At 38.6% G+C, this 26,407-nt stretch overlaps 2 protein-coding genes across 6 annotated transcripts in view; one reads left to right on the top strand and one right to left on the bottom strand.

Annotated features, from left to right (window-relative positions):
- Positions 1-18,535, top strand: part of CHPT1 (choline phosphotransferase 1) — a 21,512-nt gene extending 2,977 nt beyond the window's left edge. The window contains exons 2-9 of one of the 3 annotated variants that reach the window (XR_013182295.1): positions 5,875-6,022; positions 6,875-7,016; positions 10,429-10,513; positions 12,078-12,209; positions 12,603-12,761; positions 13,598-13,723; positions 14,219-14,871; positions 17,528-18,535. Coding sequence is in view for 2 of the 3 variants with exons in the window: in XM_054630976.2 (XP_054486951.2) it covers positions 5,875-6,022; positions 6,875-7,016; positions 10,429-10,513; positions 12,078-12,209; positions 12,603-12,761; positions 13,598-13,723; positions 14,219-14,329; positions 17,528-17,572 (948 nt within the window). In the remaining variant the exon portion in view is untranslated. The remainder of the gene's footprint in view (positions 1-5,874; positions 6,023-6,874; positions 7,017-10,428; positions 10,514-12,077; positions 12,210-12,602; positions 12,762-13,597; positions 13,724-14,218; positions 14,872-17,527) is intronic. The other 2 variants (XM_054630976.2, XM_077178275.1) reach the window with 2 other exon arrangements.
- On the bottom strand, positions 17,436-26,407 carry SYCP3 (synaptonemal complex protein 3). Of its 3 annotated transcripts, none has more exons than XM_077178277.1 (10): positions 26,093-26,407; positions 24,658-24,694; positions 24,437-24,583; positions 23,780-23,855; positions 22,720-22,754; positions 20,901-21,018; positions 19,860-19,959; positions 19,006-19,104; positions 17,743-17,847; positions 17,436-17,607 (listed from the first exon to the last, which is right to left on the bottom strand). In XM_077178277.1, exons 3-10 carry the CDS (start codon positions 24,564-24,566, stop codon positions 17,554-17,556), a joined length of 717 nt encoding a protein of 238 aa, XP_077034392.1. In that variant the 5' UTR covers positions 24,567-24,583; positions 24,658-24,694; positions 26,093-26,407; the 3' UTR covers positions 17,436-17,553. The 3 variants fall into 3 exon arrangements, with proteins under 3 accessions (XP_077034392.1, XP_054486952.2, XP_077034391.1); XM_054630977.2 differs by having other exon boundaries at positions 24,437-24,580; XM_077178276.1 differs by having other exon boundaries at positions 24,437-26,407.

Here is a 26,407-nt window from a genome sequence, read left to right as displayed (position 1 = left end):
CAGCAGCTACTAAACACCAGTTTGTTACTGATTGGCACAGTATGTTTTGGAATTATTAAATATTGTCTGCTTCAGTAATGTTTCCTTGCCTAGCAAGAACATGATTTTTGTATCACTGTCTTCTCTAAGTGCCTGTTTTGACCCAAGCTTTCTTATTTACAGCTAAGCCATTAGCAGGTTGCACCCCTCAGGCATTATTGTAACCATGATTCAGGTGCATGTTTTTATTTTCCTAATCTCTGTTATTTAGGACAGCAATCTATAGAAACAGTATCCAGGTGTGGTGGTGGAGAGGCCACCACCTGACATTTCATGTTCGGTGGAGTGCTGAAATGTTGTTTTCACTGTGTCTGCAGCCTGGGTTGTGTTCCATTTTTTTCTTTTCTTTCTTTTTTTTCTTTTTTTTTTTTTGACACTCATTAGGAAATATTTAGGAATGAAAACTCCTGCTGACATTAAGTAAGAGCAATGTGTATCTGGTGCATTAGAGTGTGAAAGGAGCACTTTTTAGGTGAGGATTTCTATTTCATCCCCACCATAAGACAGTGAATTGTTTTGCTCTACTGCCAGCAGACCACTCTGAAGCAGCTAGTCAATTCATAAGGCTTTGCAGGGGAATCTTGCATATCCTTCCCCTTTCTGAGGAAAACCAGGAAGAAAACTGACTAAACATCACTCTTAAAAAGGAGAAAGGAAACTTTGATCCTCTGTTTTTATGGTTGCTCATGGAGGGGTCTAGCTTTGGTAATCCTTCAAGATCAGCCACAGGTCTCTCTAAAATCAAAGAATAGCTGGGTGGAAGAGGCCTTTAAAGGCCATCCTGTCCAGCCTCTCTGCCATCAGCAGCTAGATTGGGTTGCTCAGAGTCCTGTCCATTCTGACCTTGAATGTTTCCAGGGATTGGGCATCCAGCACCTCCCTGGGCAACCTGTGCCAGTGTTTCATGATCCTCATCATAAAATAAAAATCTTTCTTATATTTAGTCTAAATCTGCCCTCTTTTATAAAGTCATGTAATTGTAGAATGGTTTGAGACACTAGAATTTCAGACAGAAGTGCATGCTAACTAATTATTAGATTGTATTGAATTATAACTATTTGAAAATAATTCTTGTAGCACTTACAGCATGATCTAAGCAAAGAACTGGGAACAGAGGAAGATAGGGAGAGAAAAGGATGGATTATGGATTTGCTTTTTGGGCAGTGATAGGAGAAGGGGGCAGGGGCCCAAGGGCTCTCCTGCAGGGAGCTAAGGGAAGGAAGGGAGGCTTGTGGTGGCTAGCTCAGTAAGATTGTTCAATAATGGTCTAGTGAGTTTATAAAAGGGTGTCATACCTTGCTGAAATGTGCTGTTTAGAAAGCCATATATCTAGGGAGACCAAAGAGCAAGGAAGGGTCTGAGTGCCTTTACCTGGCTCTACTATCAGCTGTTTGGAGGGAGAGGGACATTGGTGAGATGCTGTCTCTGCCTCTCTCTCTTTTAAAAAAACTTTAAAAAAAAACCAACAGCAAACCCAAACAAACAACTGAACCACCTTTAAAATGAAAGAGGCGTGCCAGAGGGCAGAATGAGAGGAAGATATTGACAGGTATGATATTATGTAAACAGCAGGGACACAGCTGAGCTTTGTGGGAGAGAGAGTAGAGAAGTAGAAAAGAAGTTAAACTGGAGCAGCTGGTATGAGCGGGGCATGTGTGGGGGGCTGGGCAGAGCCTGAAGGAAAAAGCATTACCTGACTTGGAAAATAAATGTGAAGTACTGAGCAGAGTGGGAAATTCAGCCAAAACCCACAAGAGGGGAACAGCTCAGTGGTGAATGGGAGGAGGAGGTTATTTGGCATGAATAAGAAGGTCAGGAATCCTGACACAGAAGGATGAGAGCTCTTTCAGACAGGGCTTGTTAGAGAGACAAGGATGCTAAAGGAATCCAGAGAGTCTTTGGTATGCACGAAATGCACTGGAACAATAATTATTTTATTATTATTTTTTTCATCCATGCTGCCTTCCCTGCTGTAGCTCAGGTTTGAACAGCCCTTTCCCTTTTCTTGCTGTCAGTACAATTGCACAGTGGTTTGTGCTGAACAGAAGCGTGGGAAATGATCCATGTTTAGGGGGTAGAGGAGGGGGAAGTCCAGTCAGAATGTCTCCCTCTGTTCTGGCTCTGGTCCAGAGAGGTGCCATGTAAACTAGGGCAACACTATTAGGCATGGATTGAGGAAGTGAGATTATGGCTAAACGTGATGAGTAATTAAGGAACTGAATCTTTAAATACTGCAGAAGCTTGGCCTGTGAATTCTCTGGATTTGAGAGCTGTGCTTGAAACTATTTCTCAGAGGTTTCCCTGACACATGTAGTCTTTTGCAGATGTCCATGCTCTTTTGTGGGGTGGAATCATGGGAGTAGAAGAATGCCTGCTGTTCTACCCCCATTTTTTCCTGGAAGAGAGGCATGTCACACATATCTATCAAACGCTTCATGTAGATGGCTTTGTTTTGACATGCTCTGGGTTAGCAGATGACCAATTCCGCTGTATTGTATCTGTGTGTGACAGGATTCTGGGCTTGTAGTATCTTCAGAGTCCCCTTTGAGCATCCCTCTCTCCCTCCCTGCCTCCTCACCCTCAGGCTTCTGTTCTCTTCTAGTTCTGTGAGAGTGGCACCTAGGTCTGGCCAAATAATGCATTTGCTTGGGTAGTATATAACTTTGGGCAGAGATAATAAACAACTCATCAGTGAAAAGCTGATGATTACTGGGAGCCTCCTGACTGTTCTGCTTAGCCATGTCAGCATTCTCATTCCCACTTCTCTAATTTGAAAACTTCTTGGGTCCAGTGTGGGAAGCCATCAGGGGACATCCCTGAATGGACAGCCAGGCACGTGAGAAGGCAAAGGACACAGCAGCATGAGCTGTATTGGGAGGGTGGATAGCAGAGACAATCCATGGTTATTAGGACCCTTTGGTGATCTGGAAAACTGTGTTTTACCAATTAAAACATTAGAGCTGCTAAATGATAGTTGATCACAAGTAAATTTTGGTTCTTACCACTCTGGTTTAGATTTGAACTCTCAGCCTGGGGATGAAATGCTCCAGATGGTGTTTCTAAGCTCTCTGACATATGCTATTCTTACTAGCATAAGTAAGAATTATTTTTCCTTTCTTTCTAACTGTGGGAGATCCTGATACGTCTGCTGCAGGTGCTGATGGATACAGATGATCCTCACTGGGAAACAGATGAAAATGCTCACCCTTTGTCCAGAGCAGCAAGGGGCAGACAGAGTGCTGAGGGACTCTTGCTTTGATTTGTCCCAGAAGGAGCTAATGCAAACAGACTTGGATCAGTCTGAATGACCATAGCTGTACCATAACTTGCAACTGGGAAAAAAGCTACTGTTTTGTCAAAAAGCCCTAATAGGAGAAGTTTGAGTTAAAGCTGATGTATTTTTTTATTTTTGTATATATTGTGTTATGCTTGCTTTGCGAGAAGCTAAAGGTAGATCTTAAGCTATCTTTTCATAATTAATGGAAGTCTGTCACCATAAGGACACCTCACACTGCAGATGACCTTTGTGGCACTTCACAGAAATATTGCTGATAAAATTGGCTGTGTCTTTCAAACACTCCTTTAAAAGACAGCAGTGCAACCAGTGATTTCTCATGGCCTTTCTGCTCATTGGTCTGGAGCTGCTGTGTTTGAGATTCTCTGGTATTCTCCATGTAAAAAAGTTATTCTGAAAGCCAGTGTATGCACTGTGGTAACTTTAATATGTGGATTATATCACAGCTAAAATTATCTCAGCTTCAGCAAAGTCCTAACTGTGCTTTTATGTTCTGAAGTACCTGAGCAATGGCTGACAGCCCTCTGTTTTTGAAGGATGCAGAGCAAGTGGAGGTAGCTGCAGACCCCTGCACAGTGTGAGACCAAATGAGCTCGTGCCATGAGAGACCCTTGAGTTCTCTGTGCCTCTCTGGGGCTTTTGGTGATCCTCAGTCCTGGGGTAGCTACAGGCACCTCCTGATCTCCACAGGCTCTATCCTTTCCCTTTCATTAGAGGAGTGAAATTTTTTCAAAAGGTGGCTAAAACTTTCCTCCCTGGTTTAACCACATCCCCCAAAACAAGATTCCTTTTTTAATTAAACTAGAAGGGAGAATAAACCTAAGAAACTCAACTAATTCCATCACTAAGCATCAAACTTGTATTGCTGTCCTCACTTGACCTGGGTTTCTACAGTGTGATCTTTGCAGGAGTTATCAAATACCTGTATATTATTGGAATAATAATATTTCCTCATCCTCTTTCACCTGCTTAAGGCTTCCTACATGATCTCTGATAACAATTTTTCTTGGTTTCCTTGGATTAAAGGAGGAGGCAGCCTTGCCAGTTTTGAAGACTGCTTTAAGTTTTCTAGATTTTCATTTGCATACAAATCCAGAGCTTGCACCTAAAGTGAGTTCCTGATGCTTTGGCTGTCATTTCCTTCAAAGCTGGGTGAAGCAGCCAACCAATTGACTGTGATAACAGTGTATCAGCCAGCCTGAAATACATGAGGAATTCTTAAATAACAGCAAAAATGCTATTCAGAACTAGACTTTCCTTAAGCATGTGGCTGTTTAGTGTGTTTTGTGACCAGTCTACCTGGAGGCATAACTTTTTTTTTCTAGCTGAAGACAATGAGTATAATGATGGTGAGACATCAGAATGTCTAGAGGAGCAGCTGCACCTCATCTGCATTCTTACTGCTGCCATTTTCCCTTCTTCCTCAGCAGTGACACTGGGTTTAGTTGAGCGTGGACAAATCTCAGCACACTGAGATCTGAGCTGGTGTCTAATCTGCTTAATAGCCTTTACTGGTCTTAGGAAATACATGGACAAATGTTAGCCAATTTGTCCTGCAGGAGAGGAGTTGCAGAGGTGTAGCAGCACAGCAGCTGTCCCTAAACAGGGAGTGGGAAAGGATTCAGCTCTGTGACTGCCTGTGGGTGTTTGCTTGTTTCACCTGCAAGTTGCATTTCCAGCCTTTTTACCTGACCACGTTTTCGTGAACAGTACTCCTGAATGCTAAGGGAAGTACTGGAAACTACATGAAGTACAAATGTTGCCTGTGCTTCATTCCAAGGGTGTTTAAAATAATTTTAAACAAAACCTAATTCCTAGACGAAGCCAGACTGACTGTGCATATGAAAACAGTGCTTTTCAAAGGAATGACTGCAGAACAGTTCTTTGAACCTAAGAGTGGTGTTAATGTAACAGCTTGGTTTGAAAATGATGATGTATATTAAGTAGATACTTTCTCCTTCATATTTAGTGAATTACTTAATTTTTTTAAGTCCTGTCCAAAGTGCCTAGGTAGTCAATTTTTGTGTGTTTCCCTAAAGGCTGAAGTCTTTATTTAGTAAAAAACTTGGTGGGTTTTTATATCTATATGTTGTAAATATGAGCAAATCATCTATGTGTCTGTGACACAAATTGCTGAAAGCTTTAGTAAGTGCATTGCTACTACTTGCTTTTTTAAAGATGTTTTTTGTAACATTTTTCAGCACAAAGAATGCAACTAATCACAGAAATACTGTGAGTTTAAGGTAGAAAATAAGGTCAGTTGATGCAGAAGAGGGGCCAAAGTTCTGGGTTTGTTTTTGTTTCAATAAATAGAAGGACTTGTGTTTCACTGGTGTATCTGAGGTAGTTCATTACAGTAGTTACTACAATCCATGTAGATATTAGTGCAAGGTGTTTGGTTTGTCCATTAAGTAACAAATAGCACAATATAATACAGTTTTGTGAACATTATTTTACCTTTAATGAAACAGATTATCACCTTAGGTAATTCCTAAGAAATTAGGAACTACCTGGTGACCTTTTATGTGAATCTCTTTCAGGCACCTTTTTGGGCATACATCCTGGGTGCACTAGGACTTTTTATCTACCAGTCTCTGGATGCCATTGATGGGAAGCAAGCCAGAAGAACAAACAGTAGTTCTCCCCTGGGAGAGCTCTTTGATCATGGTTGCGACTCTATTTCCACAGGTAGCCTTCATTTACTGTCACACATCCTAGTTTATAAAAGTTGCCTGTTTTCAGGAGCAGCTGATTAATCACAGAATTGTTGAAATTGAAAAGGACCTCTGGAGATCATCTAGTCCAAACCCCTGCTCAGAACAGGGTTTTTTAGTATAACTTCTCTATCTCCTGACCTTTGCATCCCTGGCCAGTAACAGGGGGTATTTTAGAAGTTCCTTTCGCTGATATTGGGTAAGATGCATTCTGCTCTTACTTAACTGCATCTTCATATACTCCCCTTTAGGAGTAAGGTGCCAAAATACCAGTTTGGTAATGGGGCATCCAGCCTGGCACTTACAAGAAGGATAATTTATATTCCTTAGAAGAAACAGTTTGAAAAAAGTTGGGAGTGCTCAAAAAGTAAGCCTTGCTGAGTTCACTTTCCATAACTGAGCTGGTGTTGGTGCCAATGCCTGTAGTTTCATAAAGCTCAACGGCTGAGACAGTTGCTGTGGGAATTGGTACCTTCTTTATGTGTCACTTCCCAGAGAAGTGCAGCTGCCAGTCTCCCTGAGCTTGGCCCTTCAGCTGAAGTTGTTGGTGTTGCAAAAAACACGAGATGACAAGGCCAGGAGGAGGGAGAGCAGCCACTGTAGGCTAGAGGGCAGGGCCCTGCCTTGGCAGAAAAGGAGTGCTGTGTTTTGGTTTCTCCTGCCAGGACTGCCCCTGAGGGTCAGCTACTCAGTGAAGTATCAGTCATAGCATTACTTTGTTAGAGTGATGTAAAATGTCCTGTGTTTTTATTTATTTATTTAATTAATTTCTCTTAACTTCAAGCAAAGAGGATATATGACTAACATACTCATTTCTGCTTTTCAGTATTTGTTGTCCTTGGATCCTGCATAGCAATCCGCCTAGGATCGAATCCTGACTGGTTGTTTTTCTGTTGTTTTGTGGGACTGTTCATGTTCTATTCTGCTCACTGGCAGACATACGTATCAGGCATACTAAGGTTTGGAAAGTAAGTAGGTATCCTTAGAACTACATGTGGCTTAATGTCTGAGACTGCTAGCTTCTTGATTTCAGTTTCTTCCTAGTTTATTCCCTGCTTTCTCTTTTTCTTACCTTCTTTCTCATCTCCCTTCCAATCCAGCAGACTTGTGTTTTACCTAACAAGAACTTGAAACTCTGCATAATACTGAACTCTGCTATTCTTCTAGTAGCTGATTTTAGCTCTGTATGCTTTGTTTGCATGCATTTGGCTCTTTTTTCTGCAGATTTGTTGTCAGAACCCATACAAGCACTGTGCAGGCTGAGGCCAGAGGTCTTGTTTACATTGCAGACAGGTGCCCTGTGTAGGAGTAGGGACAGAGCAAGCATCTGGGTACCTCCCTTTGTAATCTCCCAGAGCAGAACAGTTTCAGCCCCTGGGCACTCAAAACTACATGCATTTTAGAGAAATCCTCCTGCTAATGGGTTTCCCTTTCATAGGCATTTTCAGTCTTCCATGGAATGAACTCTCTGCACCCATAGCATCCTCAAGGAGTTCCACAGATCTGTGGCAATGCTTGAAGAATTAATTACACTACGTTTATGTGAGGGCCTTTGTAAAATCTGGCTCACACTGGCTTTGTTATCCTTTAGATTTTGTGTTTGGTCATTTCTGGAGACTTGTGTGATGCTGTTCATGACTTGATAGAAATTTTATCTGTTTCACTGCTGCATAGGAGAAGAAGTCATGACATTAATGTAGAAGACAATAATTTCAGTTTAACTGCTAATAATGCAGGGATTGCTGCACCCTCCTATTCTTGGGGTAGTACGTGGCCATGGCCTTTTTTGGTTTTAAGGAATGAGCTTTGCTTTAGTATAATTACGTCTGAAAAAAGGAAAAGTCTGAGACTTCTGTGGCAGCAGAACTGAAAATAAGGGATACATGAAGGCTGTCCTGCTAATGCCAGTCACTTGCTAAATCACCTGTACATAGTCCTACTTAGCTCTGCAAGAAGTGCCTTAGCACATCAGCAGGCACACAGGCTGGTGACCAGCTATCCCTGCACATTGCATCAAATGCAGCTGTCTCTGTGATATTGATAAGAGCTCTCTTTGATTTGCTGGTAATGCATTTTACCACATTATTACATTTACCACTGTAATTCTTCTGCCTACCTACACATCCTATTGTTTTTAAAGGACATCTTGTGCTGTAAACAAAAATAGGTGCTTCACAGTGATGGCTGAAATAGGATACTTTCTGTCTCTGACAGTAGGCTGCTCTGAAGGGAGGTGGACTAGGCCATGAGCTCTGGCCTTTTGCAGACATGACTGCTTTTCTGGACCTTTTATTCTTGCAAAAAGCCTGAGAATGATTTCCCCACATGGGGAAGGCAGTGAAGTCTTTACCACATAAAGATTTTGTTAAAAACTTGGTGACTTCTACTTTAACATAATGATAGTATACAAACAGCTCAGAATGGCCTGGTGTTCCATGGTTACTGTTCAAAGTTAAACAGACACAACTTTTCCACGAGATAACTTATTTCTGTGCAGTGAAAACAGGTCACTTGTTTTTTTTCAAGGCTCCCAGTTTTGTTTCTCTTAAACATAGAGGTGTTTAGTATAGTGCTCTAAATATGCTGGTACATAATAAGATGGATGGAAGTTTTCACTGATGCTATTTCTCACTTAGAAGCACTAAATTTTAGAAATAAGGCACAAATGAGATTCCTAGTGCTGATGGCCAAGAAGGATCAGAGAGCTGAATAGTGTGACACTGTCAGGTGTCTGAGTAAAGTCTTAGGGCTCTGATTTGGGTTCTGTTGCCACCCACAGTCTGAGCCACTGTGAAATTAAGTATTAAATTTTGGCACAAGTTCAAGTTTGAGCCTCCTCCCCTCACCAGCAGCAACAAAGGCAATGCAGATTAGAAATCCTGGTGTTAATAGTACAGAGTGCAACCTCTGAACACTTGCACATGGGTGCTTTTGCATAAGGTAAGCAGCAAGCTCAGCAGTGGCAGGGTGGATGTAACACTTCATCCCTGGCAGAGAAGGAAGAGCTCACTCCCAGCCCCCCTGTCCTGTGACACCCTGTCACTGGACCTCAAGCTACTTCATTAAATGGGCAGAAGGTGAAAAGCCTACACTGGACTGGCAGGCTGGACTGGTTCACCTTACAGTCCAGTGAGCACTGCAGCAAATAAAACTGAGGGAATACAACATCTTAGGAAGAAGAGGACTCCCCATGATCTTGGCTTTAGGAGGCAACGAGCACCTCAGCTTATCATCTAACTGCAGTTTAAACTCTGGACCCTCTGAGAGTCACAAGACTGTGATTAAATTTAGCATATTTTATCACCATCTTTCTGATGAAAAGAGAGAGTTTTAACTGAGATTATCAAGTTCAGATAAATGTTTTCCATTACCTAAAAGATGATTGCTATCTTCTTCTAAAAACCCACTGCTTCCTGTGCAGATAGGTCATGTGCTAAGTAAGTAGCAATACACATTGGCCATAATACCTTAAAACAGTAAATTTATTCCAACTGCTAAAAGAAATCTTAAACATTCATTATCAGTGTTTGCTGGTAACTTTAGTATGAAGATAAGATACCTGTCTCAAAACTTTGGTACCATAAAAGGTACCTTTGATATGCACCTTTTTTTGGTCATTATTTTAATTATGTTAAAGTTTAAAAAGTACTGGTTTTGTTTTTTGGTTTTTTTTATTCTTGAGCCTTGGCTTCATATAAGCCTTCATCAATTAAATACAAAAATAAAGAGTTTATATGTCTGTCTTGTCAGAGAACAAAAAAAAGGTGAAACATGGAGTCTGGACTTCACAGGGCATACAAGGCCACCTTTCCTAAAACAGCTTTTATGGAGGAAAGCAAGATAGCAATTATGTGTTCTCAGAAATATGGCAAATGCTTACCTATCCACTGACTCAGTCCTCCCTTGTTTTGCAGGCTGTATCTGTCAAGTTTTCATGATATGAAGCTTAAAGAAATCCCTTCTTTCCCAGCCTGCTTGTTATAGTGTCTGCTTTTATATGCTGTGCTTTTAATGGAAATGTTTGATTGCATTTACTATGAGTTTACCTAAAACCTTGATTTGACGTTTACACATCAACAAGTCTGTAAATTTGTACAGAATTCTCAAATAGTTAACAGTGTATTCATTAAAGTGTCCCCCTTTCAAAATTATATGTAGCTTGCTCCAGAAAAGGAGTATAGCTTTCATTTTAAATCTTAGCCAGAGATGTGTGCCTCCATATCGAGTGGCTTTCTCAGTCAAGGAAAGTAATATTCTATATATATTTATATCATTTCAAGTACAGTTACTGGGGGTTTTATTCCCCCCTCCCTCCACACACACTTCACACTTACAGCAAAAAGTCCTTGAACTAAATCTCTTTTTTGTCTCCTTTCACAGAATTGATGTAACTGAAGTTCAGATCACCATAACAATGCTGCTCTTGATAACTGCCTATGGAGGAACAGGATTATGGGACTATAAGGTGAGTGTGTTAAGTGCTCAGAGTTCCTGTTGAGTATCTTCTCAAGTGCCCACAGTTCCTGTGATATTTGAAGCTGCTCTGTGCAAGTACTATCAACACCTACCAGTTGTGTAATGTTGTTTCAGCTTATTGTGTAAGTGTAGTTTATTTTAATGCCATAGTTAACTTAGATCTATTGGTGTGACTCCCTGTGCACAGATTTCTAGCTACACAGAGGAAAAAAGACCCCATCTGCCATATATAAACTTCTGATCTGGAACTAGTACTCCACACATAGTTAAGCTTTAGCAAATAGGTTTTTTTTCTGGTTTCATATATTTTGTATATTTTATTGTAAGGCATACATTTCAGTTAAACAATTTATCTTAAAATTTAAGGATTAAATGCTTCAATTTAATGAAACTGTGGGATGAAGCCAGGGGGTTTTGGTTAAGTTTGGTTAAGTTATCCATACTGATTTTTAAGAATTATGTCACAGATGTGTAAATGTAAATATTTATATTTAAAACATTGTTTTCTGTCCCAAAACATTTCCATATCTGTAGCTTTTATTCTGATCTTTAAAGATGCACTTTAGTGGACAGTATCAAAAGATCTTCAGGTTTCTAGGGCTTTTACTCAGAAATTTATAGTTCTGATTGGTTATAGTGCAAAGAGCTGAGGCTTACTTTTCCATACTATTGATAATCAGTAGAAATGAAAACTAGTTCAAAAGTTTAGTCAGCAATGGAGGAATGTTTAGCTGAACTTTGTTTCCTTTTCCCAGCCCATTTTTTTCTATTTTCAAAAAGCCTGTCTTCATGTTGGAAAACAAAGTAGGTGCATTAAACTTAAATTATGATTAATTTTTTCCTCACTATTAGAATCTGTTGTAGTTATGCTGTATCACAAAAAACTATATATTCAAAAAATGTAGTAAACAGTTGCATTTATTACTTCTTTTTAAAATCCTCTGCTGCCTTTGGAAGTTTCCTTGACACTGCAATTGATTCCAGAAGGTAACTGTTTAATTAAAATTTGTATCTGGAGACTTTTAATGATAGTCCCATAATATGCAAAGATACAGCATACAAATAATATGACAAAACACACAGCAGGCAGATGGTGTTTGTTTTTCCTGTGGATCAGTGTTGTTTTATCCAGTGGAACAGAAGGAACTCTACCCCTCTTCCTGCTCCCATATCATGGTGATTGATGGCAGTAGTCTGTCATATTTTTGCTTGTGTGGTGAAAATATTTGAAGAACATATTAAGGAGGAGCAGACTAAGATCTAACTGAATTTCAAGAACAGAATTTAAGTACTCAGTAGTGAAGTTTAAGCATTACAAAAGATAGTTCTTGTTTTCTTAGTAAGGAAACAAATTTTAAACACTGTTGTTCTGAGCTTGTTCCCAGGAAAGTGAGGGTTCAAATAAAACATTTGTTTAGTAGGTAAGAATGGCTGCTTTAATCACTTCTTAAAAAAGGTGTTGTGTGCTTAACTTTTAATATCTTTCTCTTGTTTTGTTGTGCTTTGTTTGTTCTTTTTTTGTTTTGGTTTTGTTTCTTTTGTGTTCTGCTTAGGTCCCTTTGCTGGGCTTTGAACTGAAGTTCTTTGCAGTTATTGGCATCCTATGTGGAACAGCACTTTCTTTTTTCAATTACTTCCGTGTCATCTTTGGTGGAGGGGTTGGAAAGAATGGATCTACAATAGCAGTAAGTTGCTCTAAAAATTCAATTGAGGTTTGAATAATTTATGCCCGTAATTTATTACGTTTCAGATGATCCCTAAGGGTTTTATTTGTTTAAGCTTTTAAGCAGACAGGCATGTGAGTGTTAGATGGCTAAAGCAAAGTTCATTATCTACCTCCTCTCTGCCTGTTACTGGGTTTCTTCTGTCATGGGAACCAGCAGTGAATTTTCCTAAAAAATTGATTAGTGGTCAAAGGGTACTGCAAAGGGTGCTAAGAGCAGTGACATAATACTAATGGATTTTGACAAGTTTTGACAACTCTGGTTTTGTTTAATGGGATTTGAAATATGTATAAGACTTCGACTTTATCACGTGACTGAAGTTTAAAACAAATTTTCCATCCCTTTATATCTTAGGGAACAAGTGTTCTTTCACCAGCCCTGCACATTGGACTGCTTATCACACTGGCCATTACAATTTATAAAAAGTCTACAACTCAGCTGTTTGAAAAACATTCTTGCCTGTATGTCTTGACATTTGGGCTTGTGAATGCCAAAATCTCACAGAAGTTGGTGGTAAGTCAGTCCTAAACCTGCTAAACTAATCTGGTTCTTGGCTAAACACTTACTGGATCAGGGGGAACAGTTTTCCCATTTTGCTGTGCTCCTGTATTACCAGATTCATTGTGATCAAGACACTGAACTAGACTCAGGGTTCTACCGAGAGTTTATATGTGACACTGATGAAAACACGTATTTGCTGTTGAATGGACTGGTTAGGACTTTCAGTTTTGTTTAACTTATTCCTAGAAATGCACTTACTGTCTGTTGTTAACATCCTAACTGTGGTCTCTTAAGCCTTACTTACAGTGCTGTGGCTTCTCCTTTAATTATCTGAAATAAGAATTTACTGTGATCATTAAAATGAAGAGAGAAACTTTTCTGTCTCTATTCTGTCTTTCCAGTCTTTGTCTTTTTTGTACATAAAACACTCCTCAATGGATTTTAAAAAGTTGCCTTACTACAAATTTACCAACATCAGTAATCCAGCCAGATGCTTTTATTTTTTCTCCAAGGATGACATTTTTCAAACACTAGAAAATAGGTATTCTACAGACTTTCTTACTAAACAGTGAGAACAAGTGTTGCCACCTGAGAAAAGGTCTGTTTCCTAGTTAACTTTTGGGAAAGCCAAAATTAAAAAAAAAACCTATTCATAGTATTTGTTTTCAGTAATACACTTGCATATTCTTACAGTTTGAATACAGTGCTGAAAAACTAGAGAGTGGAGGTAGCCCCTGCAGATAGCTAGAAATGCATGGGTATATGGGTATAGATGTAACTTCCAAGAGGACATTGCTGGGCAAGAATGGATGCACTTTTTAATTTATTTTTTTTTTTTTCAAACATAGGTGGCTCACATGACAAAAAGTGAAATTTGTCTTCAGGACTCTGCATTTATCGGGCCAGGACTTCTGTTTTTGGACCAGTACTTCAACAGTTTCATTGATGAATATATTGTCCTGTGGATAGCATTGGTAAGTGTTTTATACTCTTTGTCTGGACCATGCTTTAAGGAATTCATTGAGAATTGTCCCTGTCATTCTGCTCTGCCATTTCTGACTTGCTCACATTTCTACTGTCACTGCAGAGGGAGTGCTGGGTACCAAGTAAATATGTTTTTGGGAGCTGACTGGCTTGCTTTACTTGGAACAAAGAAATGAAAGTAAATTTATAAATCTCTCCTGAAATTATGCTTTAGTCTATGTGGATTTTTAAAGTCATTCTGTGAACTGCAGACAAATGGTTTTTAACAGATCTTGTAAGCGTTTAGTGCTGTTAGGATGTTAGGGTTTTGTGATGGTTTTATTTTTAATTCTAAACTAGACCACCCTGTAGCTGTATGTTACAATGATGTATTTATGTTATGCTTGTCACTTGGATCAATTCTTATTAAAGTATAGTATATTTATAGTAGGGACAATTTTAAAAAATGGATTTTTTTTAACCTGTTCTGTTTTGTTCTTTTGAAGTTCATATCCTTGTTTGATATGCTGAGATATGCCAGTGGTGTGTGCCTACAGATTGCCGCTCATCTTCATATACATGTCTTCAGAATTTCATCTCATCAAGCTCCTGAGCAGGTTCAAAACCATAATGACTGATTAAATAGGTCAAGGACAAGAGAAGAAGCAGTTAGGGGAATGAAGCAGCCTCTGTGTTTTTGGGAAGACAGATAAAGCTTTTGAAGAAAACAGTTTTATGGGAAAGTTGACTGTGTTTCAGACATTACCAGATGTTAGAATTAGTAGGTACAAAGTTCTGCAGATGCTGTTGTACTTTTGAACCAGAATGTATTTCCCTGTGTTTCAGACCACAAATACTACATTTGAAAACGTTGCCATCTCCTGTTAGGTAACTTTAATTCTGTATTTCTCTTCTGGTGAATGTAGATGCAAAGCAAGGTGCTACCAGCCAGAATTCGAAGAGGAATTTCATGTCTAATTTTGTAGCATTAGGTTCTAAAGTTTTGTTGGAACTGCTCTGAAGTGGTTGTCAGATGTACCAATGAATTCAATCCTGCATTATTAAGGCTGGTAAAATGAGGCAGCCATGACCTAAAAATCACTCAATCTCTCCTCTGGTACTTCCAAGGAACAAGCTGTTGGATCAGTAGATAAAGGAGGTACAGCTCAGGAAAATTTTCTTCTGATTCAAAGTACTGTTATGAGTGCCTTTAGAATTCATGCATTCTCTAGAATCTAAGTACATAACCTACTGCTACCACATGAAACTTTAGCTTGCACTTTCCTTCAAGGCCAGTTTCTGGTTCTGTGGTCACAGTAAGGTCAGTCTCATTTTACTTCATCCTTCTCTAGACTACAGCTAGCTGTGTGAGGACTGACTTTAGGCACCCTGACTTGTGTCTGTAAGCCTATGCAAGTGAAGCACAAAGCTCATTGATAAACTCCAACGCCTGTGGCTCCAGCCCTGCAGCTCACCCTTCTGTATTTCCCTCTCTTTCCTTGTGTTCATTTACCTTACAGTTGATCCTATTGTCTCGAAGCTGCCACTGTACTTTAGCCAAACAAAAGGGCACAAAACTGAACCATAATGTAAAACTCTCCAAAACAGGAACTCAGGCCCAGTATCAGCTTCTTTCTTCCTTTAAGAACAGACCCACTGGGTAACATATCTAACAAGAGGGCTGTTGCCATTATAGAAAAGCTGAATGAAAAATTGATTACTTGCACACAAACCCTATACATAAACTCCTTTCAAGAGGTAGTACTTGAATATCGTTTATCTAAAAAGCTGTTGAATGTAAGTGTGCATTACTCCTTCCAGTTGCTGATATGTACCTGAGCTTCTGAGTTAATGGAGTGCTTTCTGTCTGTCCAATAAAGAATGCCATGGTTTGTTTTAAAAATACTACCAGTGCAGCTTCCTACCTGCTTATTAGGTCAAAAATACTTCCTGAGGTGTTCAAGGAGATTTTAAAGTGGTGTATTGTCTGCTGCTCTGGAGGAAATAAAATAGCATCCACCACCCTCCTGCCTAAGAAGAAAATAATGATCATTTTGAGGATCTGTAACTGTAACAGTTACTGCCAAAGGACTACAACTCAAAGTGACTAATATAAATTCAGAATGAATCCTACTACTCCTGTTTGAGGCTGGAAATGACACAGCAACTGCACATGATTTTAGCCTGAACCTAGACCGTGGTCAAATAGAAAAGAAGATGGTAATGACCATTTTACTTTGGCTGAATACAGTAAGCAAATTTATCTCCTGATGAAAAGACACAGGCAACATCTTAAGAGTGAAATGAGTGAGTTCTCCACAATGGTCAAAACTGTCCTGGCATAGCAGGTATAAGTAGTTTTGAGGATATGATAGAGGTATGTGGATAATAGGAGACTAATGCAGAAATCACTCAGAAAATCAGAACCATGACTCCATACTAACAAATCAAACCAGAAGCAGGAGGTAATGCTAACAAATAAGCTCCTACTGAAGATCTGAAGCAGAACCTGTCACCTATTTCATAGCCTCCTTTCATTGGCCTTAGAGGGCTGAGACTCAGTAATTACAAACCAGCATTGTTACTCGTTACCATGAGAGGCCCATATCCCCTCATGCATCAGTGTAGCAGTGTAACTCTCGTGTTTGCTCCTGTCCTGAATTCTGGCAGGGGCAGAACAAGAAGTTCTATAGTCATTATAACCAAACAGCTGAAGTTACTGCAAGTTAGCCATCACTTAATCTGGCTTCCAGTCCTGGAGAACCACCATCAAATGACTTGACTCAAAAAATGCTTGTAGGCTGAGAAGAAAAATACGGTTTTGAAACACATTGTTGTGATAACATCACATTTGGTGTGTGTGGGTGCGTGGATGGTTCTTTTTATCTACTGTTATATTAAATCAAAGCATTAAATATGTTGGCAACTATCTAATTTTTAAAAGTAGATATTCAGGTGTAATGGCTTTCTGTAAAAACAAACTGCATGTGCACTAAGCTCATTGTTTAGTTTATACTTATTTACTGTAATGAGATACATGAAAGATAAATGCTTTATCCTTAAAACTCAGGCCTCCCTAAATTGCTAGTCATTTGGAATTGCAAAAAATAACATTCCATCTCAAAGTCTTGTAACTAAATAAATGAAGTCAATTTCTTCTAGCAGTGGTTCTACAGAAAGCAGACCCAAAATGCATAATCTTTAATTATTGTTACATGAGCAGATACATTAAGCTCATAATTTAACTAAAAAACCCCCAGTTTTCTGGACAAATTACAGCAGTTTATAAATCTCATACTAATACAGACATAGTACAATGTCTAGACTAACAAAAGAGTTAACAAAATTTACTTTAATGTACCATAATACACATCATTAAACAATTGTGTCTGAGCTATGTCATACCCTGTGAATTTTTATAACAGCTAATATATCAGCAGGCTAATTGAAACTGTGACAATCTGCAGCTTGTTAGCTTTGCACAATGTACCTAAAGGCCTCAAGTTATTAAGTAAAATCTGGGTAATGCATGTTTCATTAATTCTTCCCCTTGTTACAATTTGGTATAAAAAAGTGAAACTATTTAAACAGTCCAGTGCTATTTGAAGTGGATATGAAATTTTTAAAAATCAACTGAACAGACAGTGAACAGTTTGGGGTCCATACTGCCCCCCAGTAATAAAAGTTTACTAAGATATCTTCTTACAACATGAACAGACAAGATTAGAACAATCCAGGAAAGAGTTTAATAGGAACCTTGAAACATTTAAATCTCAACATCCTTCTAATGCCTGTACTTGTATCGTGTTACTTAGGTACAAGTTGCTTCTCCACTGAGCCATCAGAATAACATGGACTGAAGAGACTTGCGAACAGTTGCCATCTCCTGCTGTTGCTGTCACAAGAAAAGGAGATAACGCTGAACAAATGCTGTATCAATATGATTCCTTTGAATTAAATGAATGTCAAATGACTTTTAATTGAATGTTCTGTTTCTGCATTTAACTAACTTCATAGATCTGATACTTACAGTGTCCATCATAATCTTCTTCTGCAACATCGCCATTTCCTTGCGAAGTTCGTTTTGGGCACCGGCCAGAAGATTTTCATTGCTCTTCTCCAGCTCTTCCATGCTCTGAAGTTAAGGATAATATTAATTCAGAACTCCTCAATGTCAAGTAGTTAATTTAAAACAACCAAACAAACCAATCATTATTCATACTACAATTTAATTTTTACAGTGATCGCAGATAATTGATGAGTTTGTCACAGCTTGGCAGAGGAATCATACAGGACTTCATACTCCAGTCTACATTCCTATTTAAACAGTATGTACCCTGGGAAGAGGATAGAGCCCTCCAGTCAGCCTCTGTGAGGGCTCAGCTACTTCTTCTGCATTTCAATTAAGATAAAAATGCTACAAGGGGAGATTGAACAGACATCTGTCAGGAATTCTAGGGGTTCAATATCATGACAACCTTGCTGGACTTGAAGTGAGGAGTATAAACCCCACTGCGTTTCTTTGCACACTTCTCCCCAAATAAGCCAAATAAAACTCCCTGGTTATCTTCCCTTTTTTACATACAATTACACTTACCTCTGTGTATGTGTCTAGTTGCATTTTCCTTAATTTGTATTTATTTAAGCTTATTTGAGGTTTGACTTCTACCTTTTGATCTTTTTTGAGGAGAAAAATCAAAGTGATACTTGACCTTCTGTTCAGTTTTTCCTCTTTGATGAAGACATTTTTGACATTTTGGAACAGTTATTATTTATTAATGCTTCTGTAATATACTCAGTAAATTCTGATTTTTTTAAACTAAGAGTTGCTCCATTTCAGATTTATTTTTATCAACTACCAGGCTTCAAAAAAGCCCAAACCAAACACCAAGCTTGTCATAACTGAAATTTCAAACCCAGCTAGGAAATTACTTGAATTTCTGAAATTAAGGTTTGTCAGAAATTGATGGACTTGAATCTGCCCTGTATACTGGCAGCTGGTGAAGCCACACCTGGAATGCTGGGTCCAGTTTAGACTCCTGAGGACAAGAGAGATATGAACATACAGGATAGATTCCAGCAAAGGGTCATGAAAATTATTAAGGCAGAGAAGGTTTTCTCTCGTGAGGAATGCCTTTAATTAAAAAATTAAAATTTTTGTGTGGTTGTACTCAAAACAGTTTTTTTGTTTGCTGTCTAGTATGTCTAGCCTACTTTGTTAAACTTGAAACACTGAATTAATATAGCTTTCTTAAGTGATAAGGATCAGCTGCTTTCCAAGAAAAAGATTTACCTTTAAGAATTGCTCATAGAGTTGCTTAATGGTCTTCAGTCGCTGACTTTGAACTATTCTTGCCTGTTGAAAAACCTTTTGTTGCTGACGAAGCATATTCTGAAGCAGAAGCAAAAGAAAAACATAATTCCATCAGTTGTTAAGCAGAGTGCTTGGACAGCACACCAGTTTGATTTTTCAGAATCAGAAAATCTGCCTTTATTGGAAATCTGTGCCTTGTAATGTGGATCTCTGCCTGGAGAAGTTATCCTGGCTTTTATTAGTGAAAGTAAGACTGAAGACTGGATTAAGCCCCAAGTCACCTCCTGTGGTCTCTTGCAACCTGAATTATCCCTGTAAAATCCCATGAGGATTGCTATGTCCCACAGCTTCTTAGGGTATCCCTAGGTATGTGCTACCTCAGGAAAAGCAAACCTTGCAAATGTGTTGGAAGTACAAACAGAGCAACAGCACATGATTACATTCCATTGTATAGCTCCTATCCTCTTTCAGTGATCAAATTCTCTTAATTTATTGTATACAGGCATATTTTTAAGGAATGTATGCTAAAAAACAACTACTTTCCTTTATTCCTTTGTTCCCTGAACCCAAAGACTATGGATGGAGAGAAACAGCACATGTCTTTCCTCTCCTTAAATGGTCCTTGCTTTTCTCAAGCCACATGCTGGCCTAGGGCATCACTTAGCAGTGATTATAAACTTGAAGTAAAGTTTATAAATGCACCTCTCTTCCCAAACTTAAACAATCATATATTTAAACTGCATAAAGTGTTTTTACATTTCTTGAGTATAGAAACAACAATATTCCCTCCTTGTGGAAAATACAGTGAAGCTCCCACCATGCTGGAAACTCACCGCAAGTTTTTCTTCCTGCTCCTCTGCCTTTTGCACATCTACATCCCACTGCTGAAATAAAGTCAGGAACTGCTGGGAGAACTCATGATTGAGCTTCTGCCTATAAAGAGACACTCTAAGTGTGACAAATGCTACAGGGAATTACAAGGAAAGCTAAGGTTCAACATACCAATGGAATAGAATAAAAGCTGGCACAGATAAAGAAACAGGCTACTTTGACATCTGACCCCATTTCAATACTGTATGTTTGGAAAAACTGAACACACATGTACACTGAGTGGATGTGGAATATATCCATAGAGGCAGCATTCCCATAAAATACTGGTTAAAAAGAAATTGTAGCAACTCTTCTTCCTAACAGTGTCAGGTTTTGAGAGATTTACCATGTTTTTCTAATTCAATTACAGGTAGTTGCTTTAACACAAGGTGTTTACATTGAAAAACTGATCAGCTCATTTCTTAAAATTTTGTCTGTACAAGTTTCAAATACAAATAAATGTAGAACAACACCAAGACAGTTACAAGTATTGCCGACTTTTAGTTTTTAACTGTCTCTTTTTTCACTTTGCTCTATCTCTGGAATCAGATGTAGTAATTAAATATGCCTTAAGAGGTGAGAGGAATGTTAAGGAAGGTGAAAATTATTTACTTTCTTAACCAGAATTATATTAAAGTTTTACTGAACATTTTTCAGTTTTCAGGTAGAAACAGAAAATTCCAAAGTGGGGACCCCCCCACATTGTTTTAAAATACATAATAACATCAAAGGTCACTTTCCATAAAGATTAAAGTAAGCCACCCTCTTTAATGTACCTTGCTCTCAGAGTTCCAAATCTTAAATTTGTCTGTTCAAAAGAGAATGTGCTGAATTATTACTGTCAGATTAACAAAGTGGACACAATGGAAGACAGCAGAGGTCCTGAGCAGATGTTTAACATTAGATACAGTACTTGCTATTGCAAGGTGACAGACCAGCTATCCATGCTGTCACCCAGAAGGGAATCTAGTTCCACAGGCTTGGAAACCAAGAGGAAAGGTCACCTTTGCTCCTGCTGAGTTTTCCAAACGTGTTCAATCTTCTGGTTACTGGTTTTGAGTGAGGCTTTTGTGTACATTTCTAATCGTTTCCTCTTAGCTAAGAGAGCCTTGTTAATGTCAGCTGAAAGCCAAAGAATATTTAGAAATTAGGCATATTGGACATGCATTAAAAAGGCTGATGAGTTACACTTTGGAGAAGCAAATGAGGTGTGTTCTAACAACAAGAAGCTGGTGTGATCTGAACTGGTGTGGTGATGTCCCTCAGCCTGCTGGTGGCACTGGTGTGAATGCTGTTTCTTTATGCTTGTCACATGCCCTAACCAACACCTGTTTCGGAATCATATGCCAATTTCTTGAATTTCAGAAATAAATTAAGGTTAGTATGTGGTTACTATCCCTGTGAACATACTGAATGAATGAATAACTATTTTTATACTTCAGAGAGACAGTGCTTTTTAAGTACTATTAATATAAGTTACTGTGTTTGTTTCACTTCAATTTACATTTGGAGATTTATCAAGTCACAGCTTAAGATTAATACAGTGATTTATTTTCGTTCTCGCTGTAGATTTCAGGAAACATCTGTCAAACTTCTCTAATTTGCTGAGGCATGTGTCTCTACTAATGCCAAACCCACTATTTTGTGCAGACAGCATCCTCTCTCTGATCCATTCATTCTCCCTCCTTCCTTTCTTTCCTGAGTCTTAAATTACAGACAACCATAACTTTTTAGCATTGAAATCCTCCTTTTATCTAAATTGCCAGATCTCTAATACCATTCTAATATGTAATACAAAATCCATAATTTTGTGACAGTCAAAAGTCCTAATTTGTGGATTAAGGAGTTACTCAAGCTTCTCTTTCACCTTAAATTTGACATGCAAGTAATGACTCTGTACAGGTTTCTTTTATTACATACAATGAAAGTATTATACAGTTATTGAGTGTGTAATGCTGACATTAAGATGGTTTCCCTTCCTCCCATGGCTTTTTGATGTCTGCTTACTCTGTGATGGGTATTATTCATTCTTCACAAATGTTAAAAGTATTTTTTCTCTATCCTGCCACTCTGTAGAATTCAGCTGGTAATTTAACTAGGTAAAGCCACCTGAGGACCTGATTATGACTATACCAAATCCTGCTGAGTGACACACACAAATTGCTCATCACTGGATGACCAGCATTACTTCCCCTCGTTATCTGGCTGTTCTAGAAACTCAGACGCCTTCTGACTGCTGAAATTCTCTTACCTGCTGATTCCCTGTTCTCTAGATTTTTGGAAGTGCTAAGTACAGACTGCTCTCTCATTCTGTATCACAACTAAACTCTACTTCCAAAATTGCTTGTCTAGAATTAGAACTATTTGTTCTCTTTTGCTGCTTATATTAACATTTACATTTCCATTATTTCTCACTCAAGTCTTGCCATCCCCAGTATCCTCTATGCCAGTGTAACAAAAAATTGAGTGAGAACAACAGCAAACTGCTATTGTCCCTTTTCTCTAAAATATATTTACTACCTTTTAAACTTCATCTTAAAATTGGAATTGATTATCCAAAGCACTCATGCATCTTTTCCTTTGTAATTATCTACACTTACAAGCTGTGACTCGTTTATATGCAGATATTCCCTCATCTTCATTCCCTTTGCTCTCCTTAGATATAATTTTTTTTTTTTTCCTGAAAACTGGCTTTATTCAGAAATGCTGAAAAGTGCTACAGAGACTAGTCATTTTACATAAGTCTTGAAAGTTATTTTATGGTGAGTTATTACTGCCAACTCTGCAACTATATTTTATTTATTAGAATGTAAATGTACTTACCTCCAAATCTCTCCAACATATTCTGTACTTCACCCCTACAAAACAGTGTTTCAAATTTTTATTGGCCCGTTTTCTGATTTTAGACCTGTTGAATATGCTTAGAACTAATTTTATTCACATGCCTATTATTCTAAGCAGTAACAGAACTGCCACAAGATAATTTTACTCATTTTCTTCTCCTGTGAGGAGGTTTCTCTTACAGAATAATTTGCCTTTTTTTTTAATGAAATGCTAGAATCTATTTGCTACTCCCCAGTAAAGAAGCACTATTATATAAAGAGGACTTTAACATGCCTTGAGTAAGGGGAGTCAGTAAATAAAATTGATTATTCCCTATGACAAAGAAAACAAAATGGTATTTGGAACACCAAATGAAAAGAAGTTCTTCTCAGCATGACTGGCACAGTAAAACATCCCAAGGCAAATAACTTCAGGTTTGTTTTTGCACCATCTCTAAGATGGCAACACCAGTGTGTAAGGCAGTGTTACAATGCAGTAAGAACAGTATCTTCAACCTAACAGTTATAATCTGCTTGAAAACTCTTTTAGCATGTACTTTTTTATTACATTTACACTATCCATGAATATTAAATTTGATTAATATTTATTCACTCTCCATGAATATTAAATTAAGATTTATCTGTAAAATAATTTATTTTTCATGCAATATGTGGATCATGTAAAGTATTGGTAATATCTTCAAGCAACTAAAATGAGAAGAAAAAAATTAATAGGATTTAATGACATTATCAACAATTTAGGATAAAACAAGTAATCTTTTAAAAGAAACAAATTTTAAGAACACACAAATATATAAATTTTTCCTACATTTTCAAAAGAAATTACAAAGAAACTGAAGAATTACTCTTTTGAAATGCTTTTTATAATTTTTTTTTTACCTACCACTACTGTATTGTCACTTGATTTTTTAAATCAAATATTAAAAAAAAACCCAAACCAACCCCAAACAAGGCAAAAATAAGCATAGTGAATAACTGAAGTTGGTATCTATTTAAGACCTGCTTATTTTGGAAAAAGCCCCCAAAACATCTAACCTTACCCCACATCATCTGGAGCCACATGAGTAGTCACCAGAGGTCTTTTCTTTCCATGCTTGTCCATTACTGGTATGTCACCTTAAGAAGGAGTATAGAAATACTTACAAAAAGAAATTTTGTGTCGGTTGTTTGAGTATTAAAGTGCAATTATTTTTCTGCAATGCCATTTCCCTGCCCATGTCTCATGGTCAGTTCCCATCAGTGACACAGGCAGTTCCTGTAACTCTGAGTCTGGAGCTGGCAGATGGTGGTGAATTGCTCTGCAAGGCCAGACTGGAGCTGGCACTGCTCTGACTTCTCTGCCCTGGTCCTAAATAGTTTTACTTTCTCTGGCCACTACTCCACCATTACTCACAATAGAGCAATCATCAGAAAGCTAAAAACAACACAAAAATTTATAAGAATCCAATCTGAATTTACTGTAAAAAAGGTACTGTAATTCTGCACCTTTATAAAGAAAAATCACAAATAGATATTTATATTATTTTGAAAATTACCAATCAAAATTATACAGTAGGAGCCTGGTGGTCTTTGGCATTACAAGCCACATAAACAGTGCTCAGCCCTTGGCTGACTCAGAAGTTCTTCCCTTCTTTTCATAATCACAAATGTGATAAAATCCACATTTTACAAATGTCCTAAAAATTTCATATAAGCACCTTCTCTAATATCTTCCTCTGATCCACTCAGTTCTTTTCTTTCCTCCTCAAAGTCAAAAGTAGGTATGGTCTGATCTTCCTGTGCTGGTTTACCAGCTTTTCCTCCATGCTTTCTTCCTGATGGTGCCATGGTGAGATCTTTTCCTACTGAAACAGTATATTGTATTTGTGACATAACCTCCTCCACAATAAATTGAAAATAAGTATGTTTTCATGCTTACCTGCACCTATTATGGGTATCTCTTTAACAGTCTGCACCTGTAAAGATATGCAAGCAGTCAAACTGGTTTAGTTTTGAGGTATTCCACAGCATTACCCATCAGTGATGCTTTTAAAAACATGTTAAAAAATGCCAGGGCTATTAGGAACATACTTGATTCTGCTGGAAAAAAAAGATAAAGTACCCATTTTCTTAAGATGTCTGCCAGCTTCCGTAAGGTTTATTACTCATTCTGTCATCTCCTGTACTGCATTCCCCAAAAGCTATGCCAATATTCTACTGTCCCAAATAGAGAAATGATAAATCACAGAGAACAATGTGATCAAGCCATCCCACACTGTGAATATACATATGCTTATGCCATTTTTTAAAGTCCTGAGCAACTTCCAGGTTATGATTTATCCTTCTTTATAGCTATTATACCTCTGCATTCTGTAATGTAAGTAATGCCATTTCTACACTGGCAAACATTTTACACATAGACTACCCTCTTAAAAAGATTATTCATTCATTTAGTTTAGTAAACCTCTCCTTCTAGACACAATCCAACACTGCTAGAAATATCAGTAGGTTTTCTGCTAGCCAGGGCAGGGACAGACCTAAAAATTAAGTTCACACATGAAAATTGAGAACTTCATTAAAGATATTTTGAATTTTAAGGACTGTGAGATTCCCCCCAACATTATCAACTCTCTCACACACCTCAAAACCAACAAAACCCGAAATAGTTTCCTATTTCTGTTTTTGTTGGTTTTTAAACTTTTAGTTATTTGTCAATAGCTGTGAAAATGTTTTTTAATTCCAGATTCCATGGATCTGTACAAACATGGCCACACTATGCTAAGGAAAGAATACTTTTTAATACTGAGCTCTTTCTGAGGTTGATGTTTCTCTATGTAGTATGTAGAATTTTAGATTTTACAAGTGTCTTGAACAACAAGTCTCTTTATTGGAAAAGACTGGAAAATCAAAAGCTTTTGCATTAGAATTATCCTCAAACGAGAGAGAAAATTGCCAAGACTTAATCTGCTTTTCGACTACTGACTGTTGAGGACATGATGTAAAGGAAGAGAGTGCTGGGCCATAATGTCTAGCTGTGCCTGTCCCTGTCCTGCCAAGGCACTTTAACTTTGAACTGAGAGCAACTATTTTATTTTACAGACACTTTTCTTTGTATTAAAAATCGTTTACAAAGCAGAACTTCTCAGTCCCCCTCAGCCAGGTGTAAAACAATCCTGCCACCTCACAAGCCCAAGCAGCCCCCACCCATCCCGTGTAGGTACCTATTTTAGCCGATCTGAGTGTCTTCAATCCACAGCTGTGTACTTTAACAGTGATTTTTAGAGAAACTCACCTCTTTTTTTTTTTCTACACTGCCCTAAAAAGATATTAAACAAACGGGTGCTTTTGCGGGGCTTTCCACCGTGGGGACGCACCTCAGAGCAGCAAGGGAGACTTGGGCCGTCAGCTGCAGCCTGAGGGGACGCACAGGCGGCAGGGACAGCGCTGCTCGCAGCTCCCTTCGCAGCAGAGGGAGCCCTGCCGCTCCCAAAGGGAGCCCCGCCGGTCCCAAAGGCCCCGGGGTCCCGGACGGCCCTCACGCCGCTCCCGCGGCTCCGCCGCCGCCTCAGCGCCTCCCGCGGCCGGGAAAGGGCGGGAACGGGCGCGGCCGGGCCGCGGCGCCACCGCCCTCAGGAGCCTCACGCTGCTCGAGAGCTTCATCCCGCTTTGAGAACGGAGCCGTGCTTCGA

Source organism: Agelaius phoeniceus, chromosome 5 (assembly GCF_051311805.1).
Source record: "Agelaius phoeniceus isolate bAgePho1 chromosome 5, bAgePho1.hap1, whole genome shotgun sequence".
NCBI lineage: Eukaryota > Metazoa > Chordata > Aves > Passeriformes > Icteridae > Agelaius > Agelaius phoeniceus.
The sequence above is the reverse complement of the archived record's forward strand: the minus strand, read 5'-3'. Positions and strand labels throughout refer to the sequence as shown.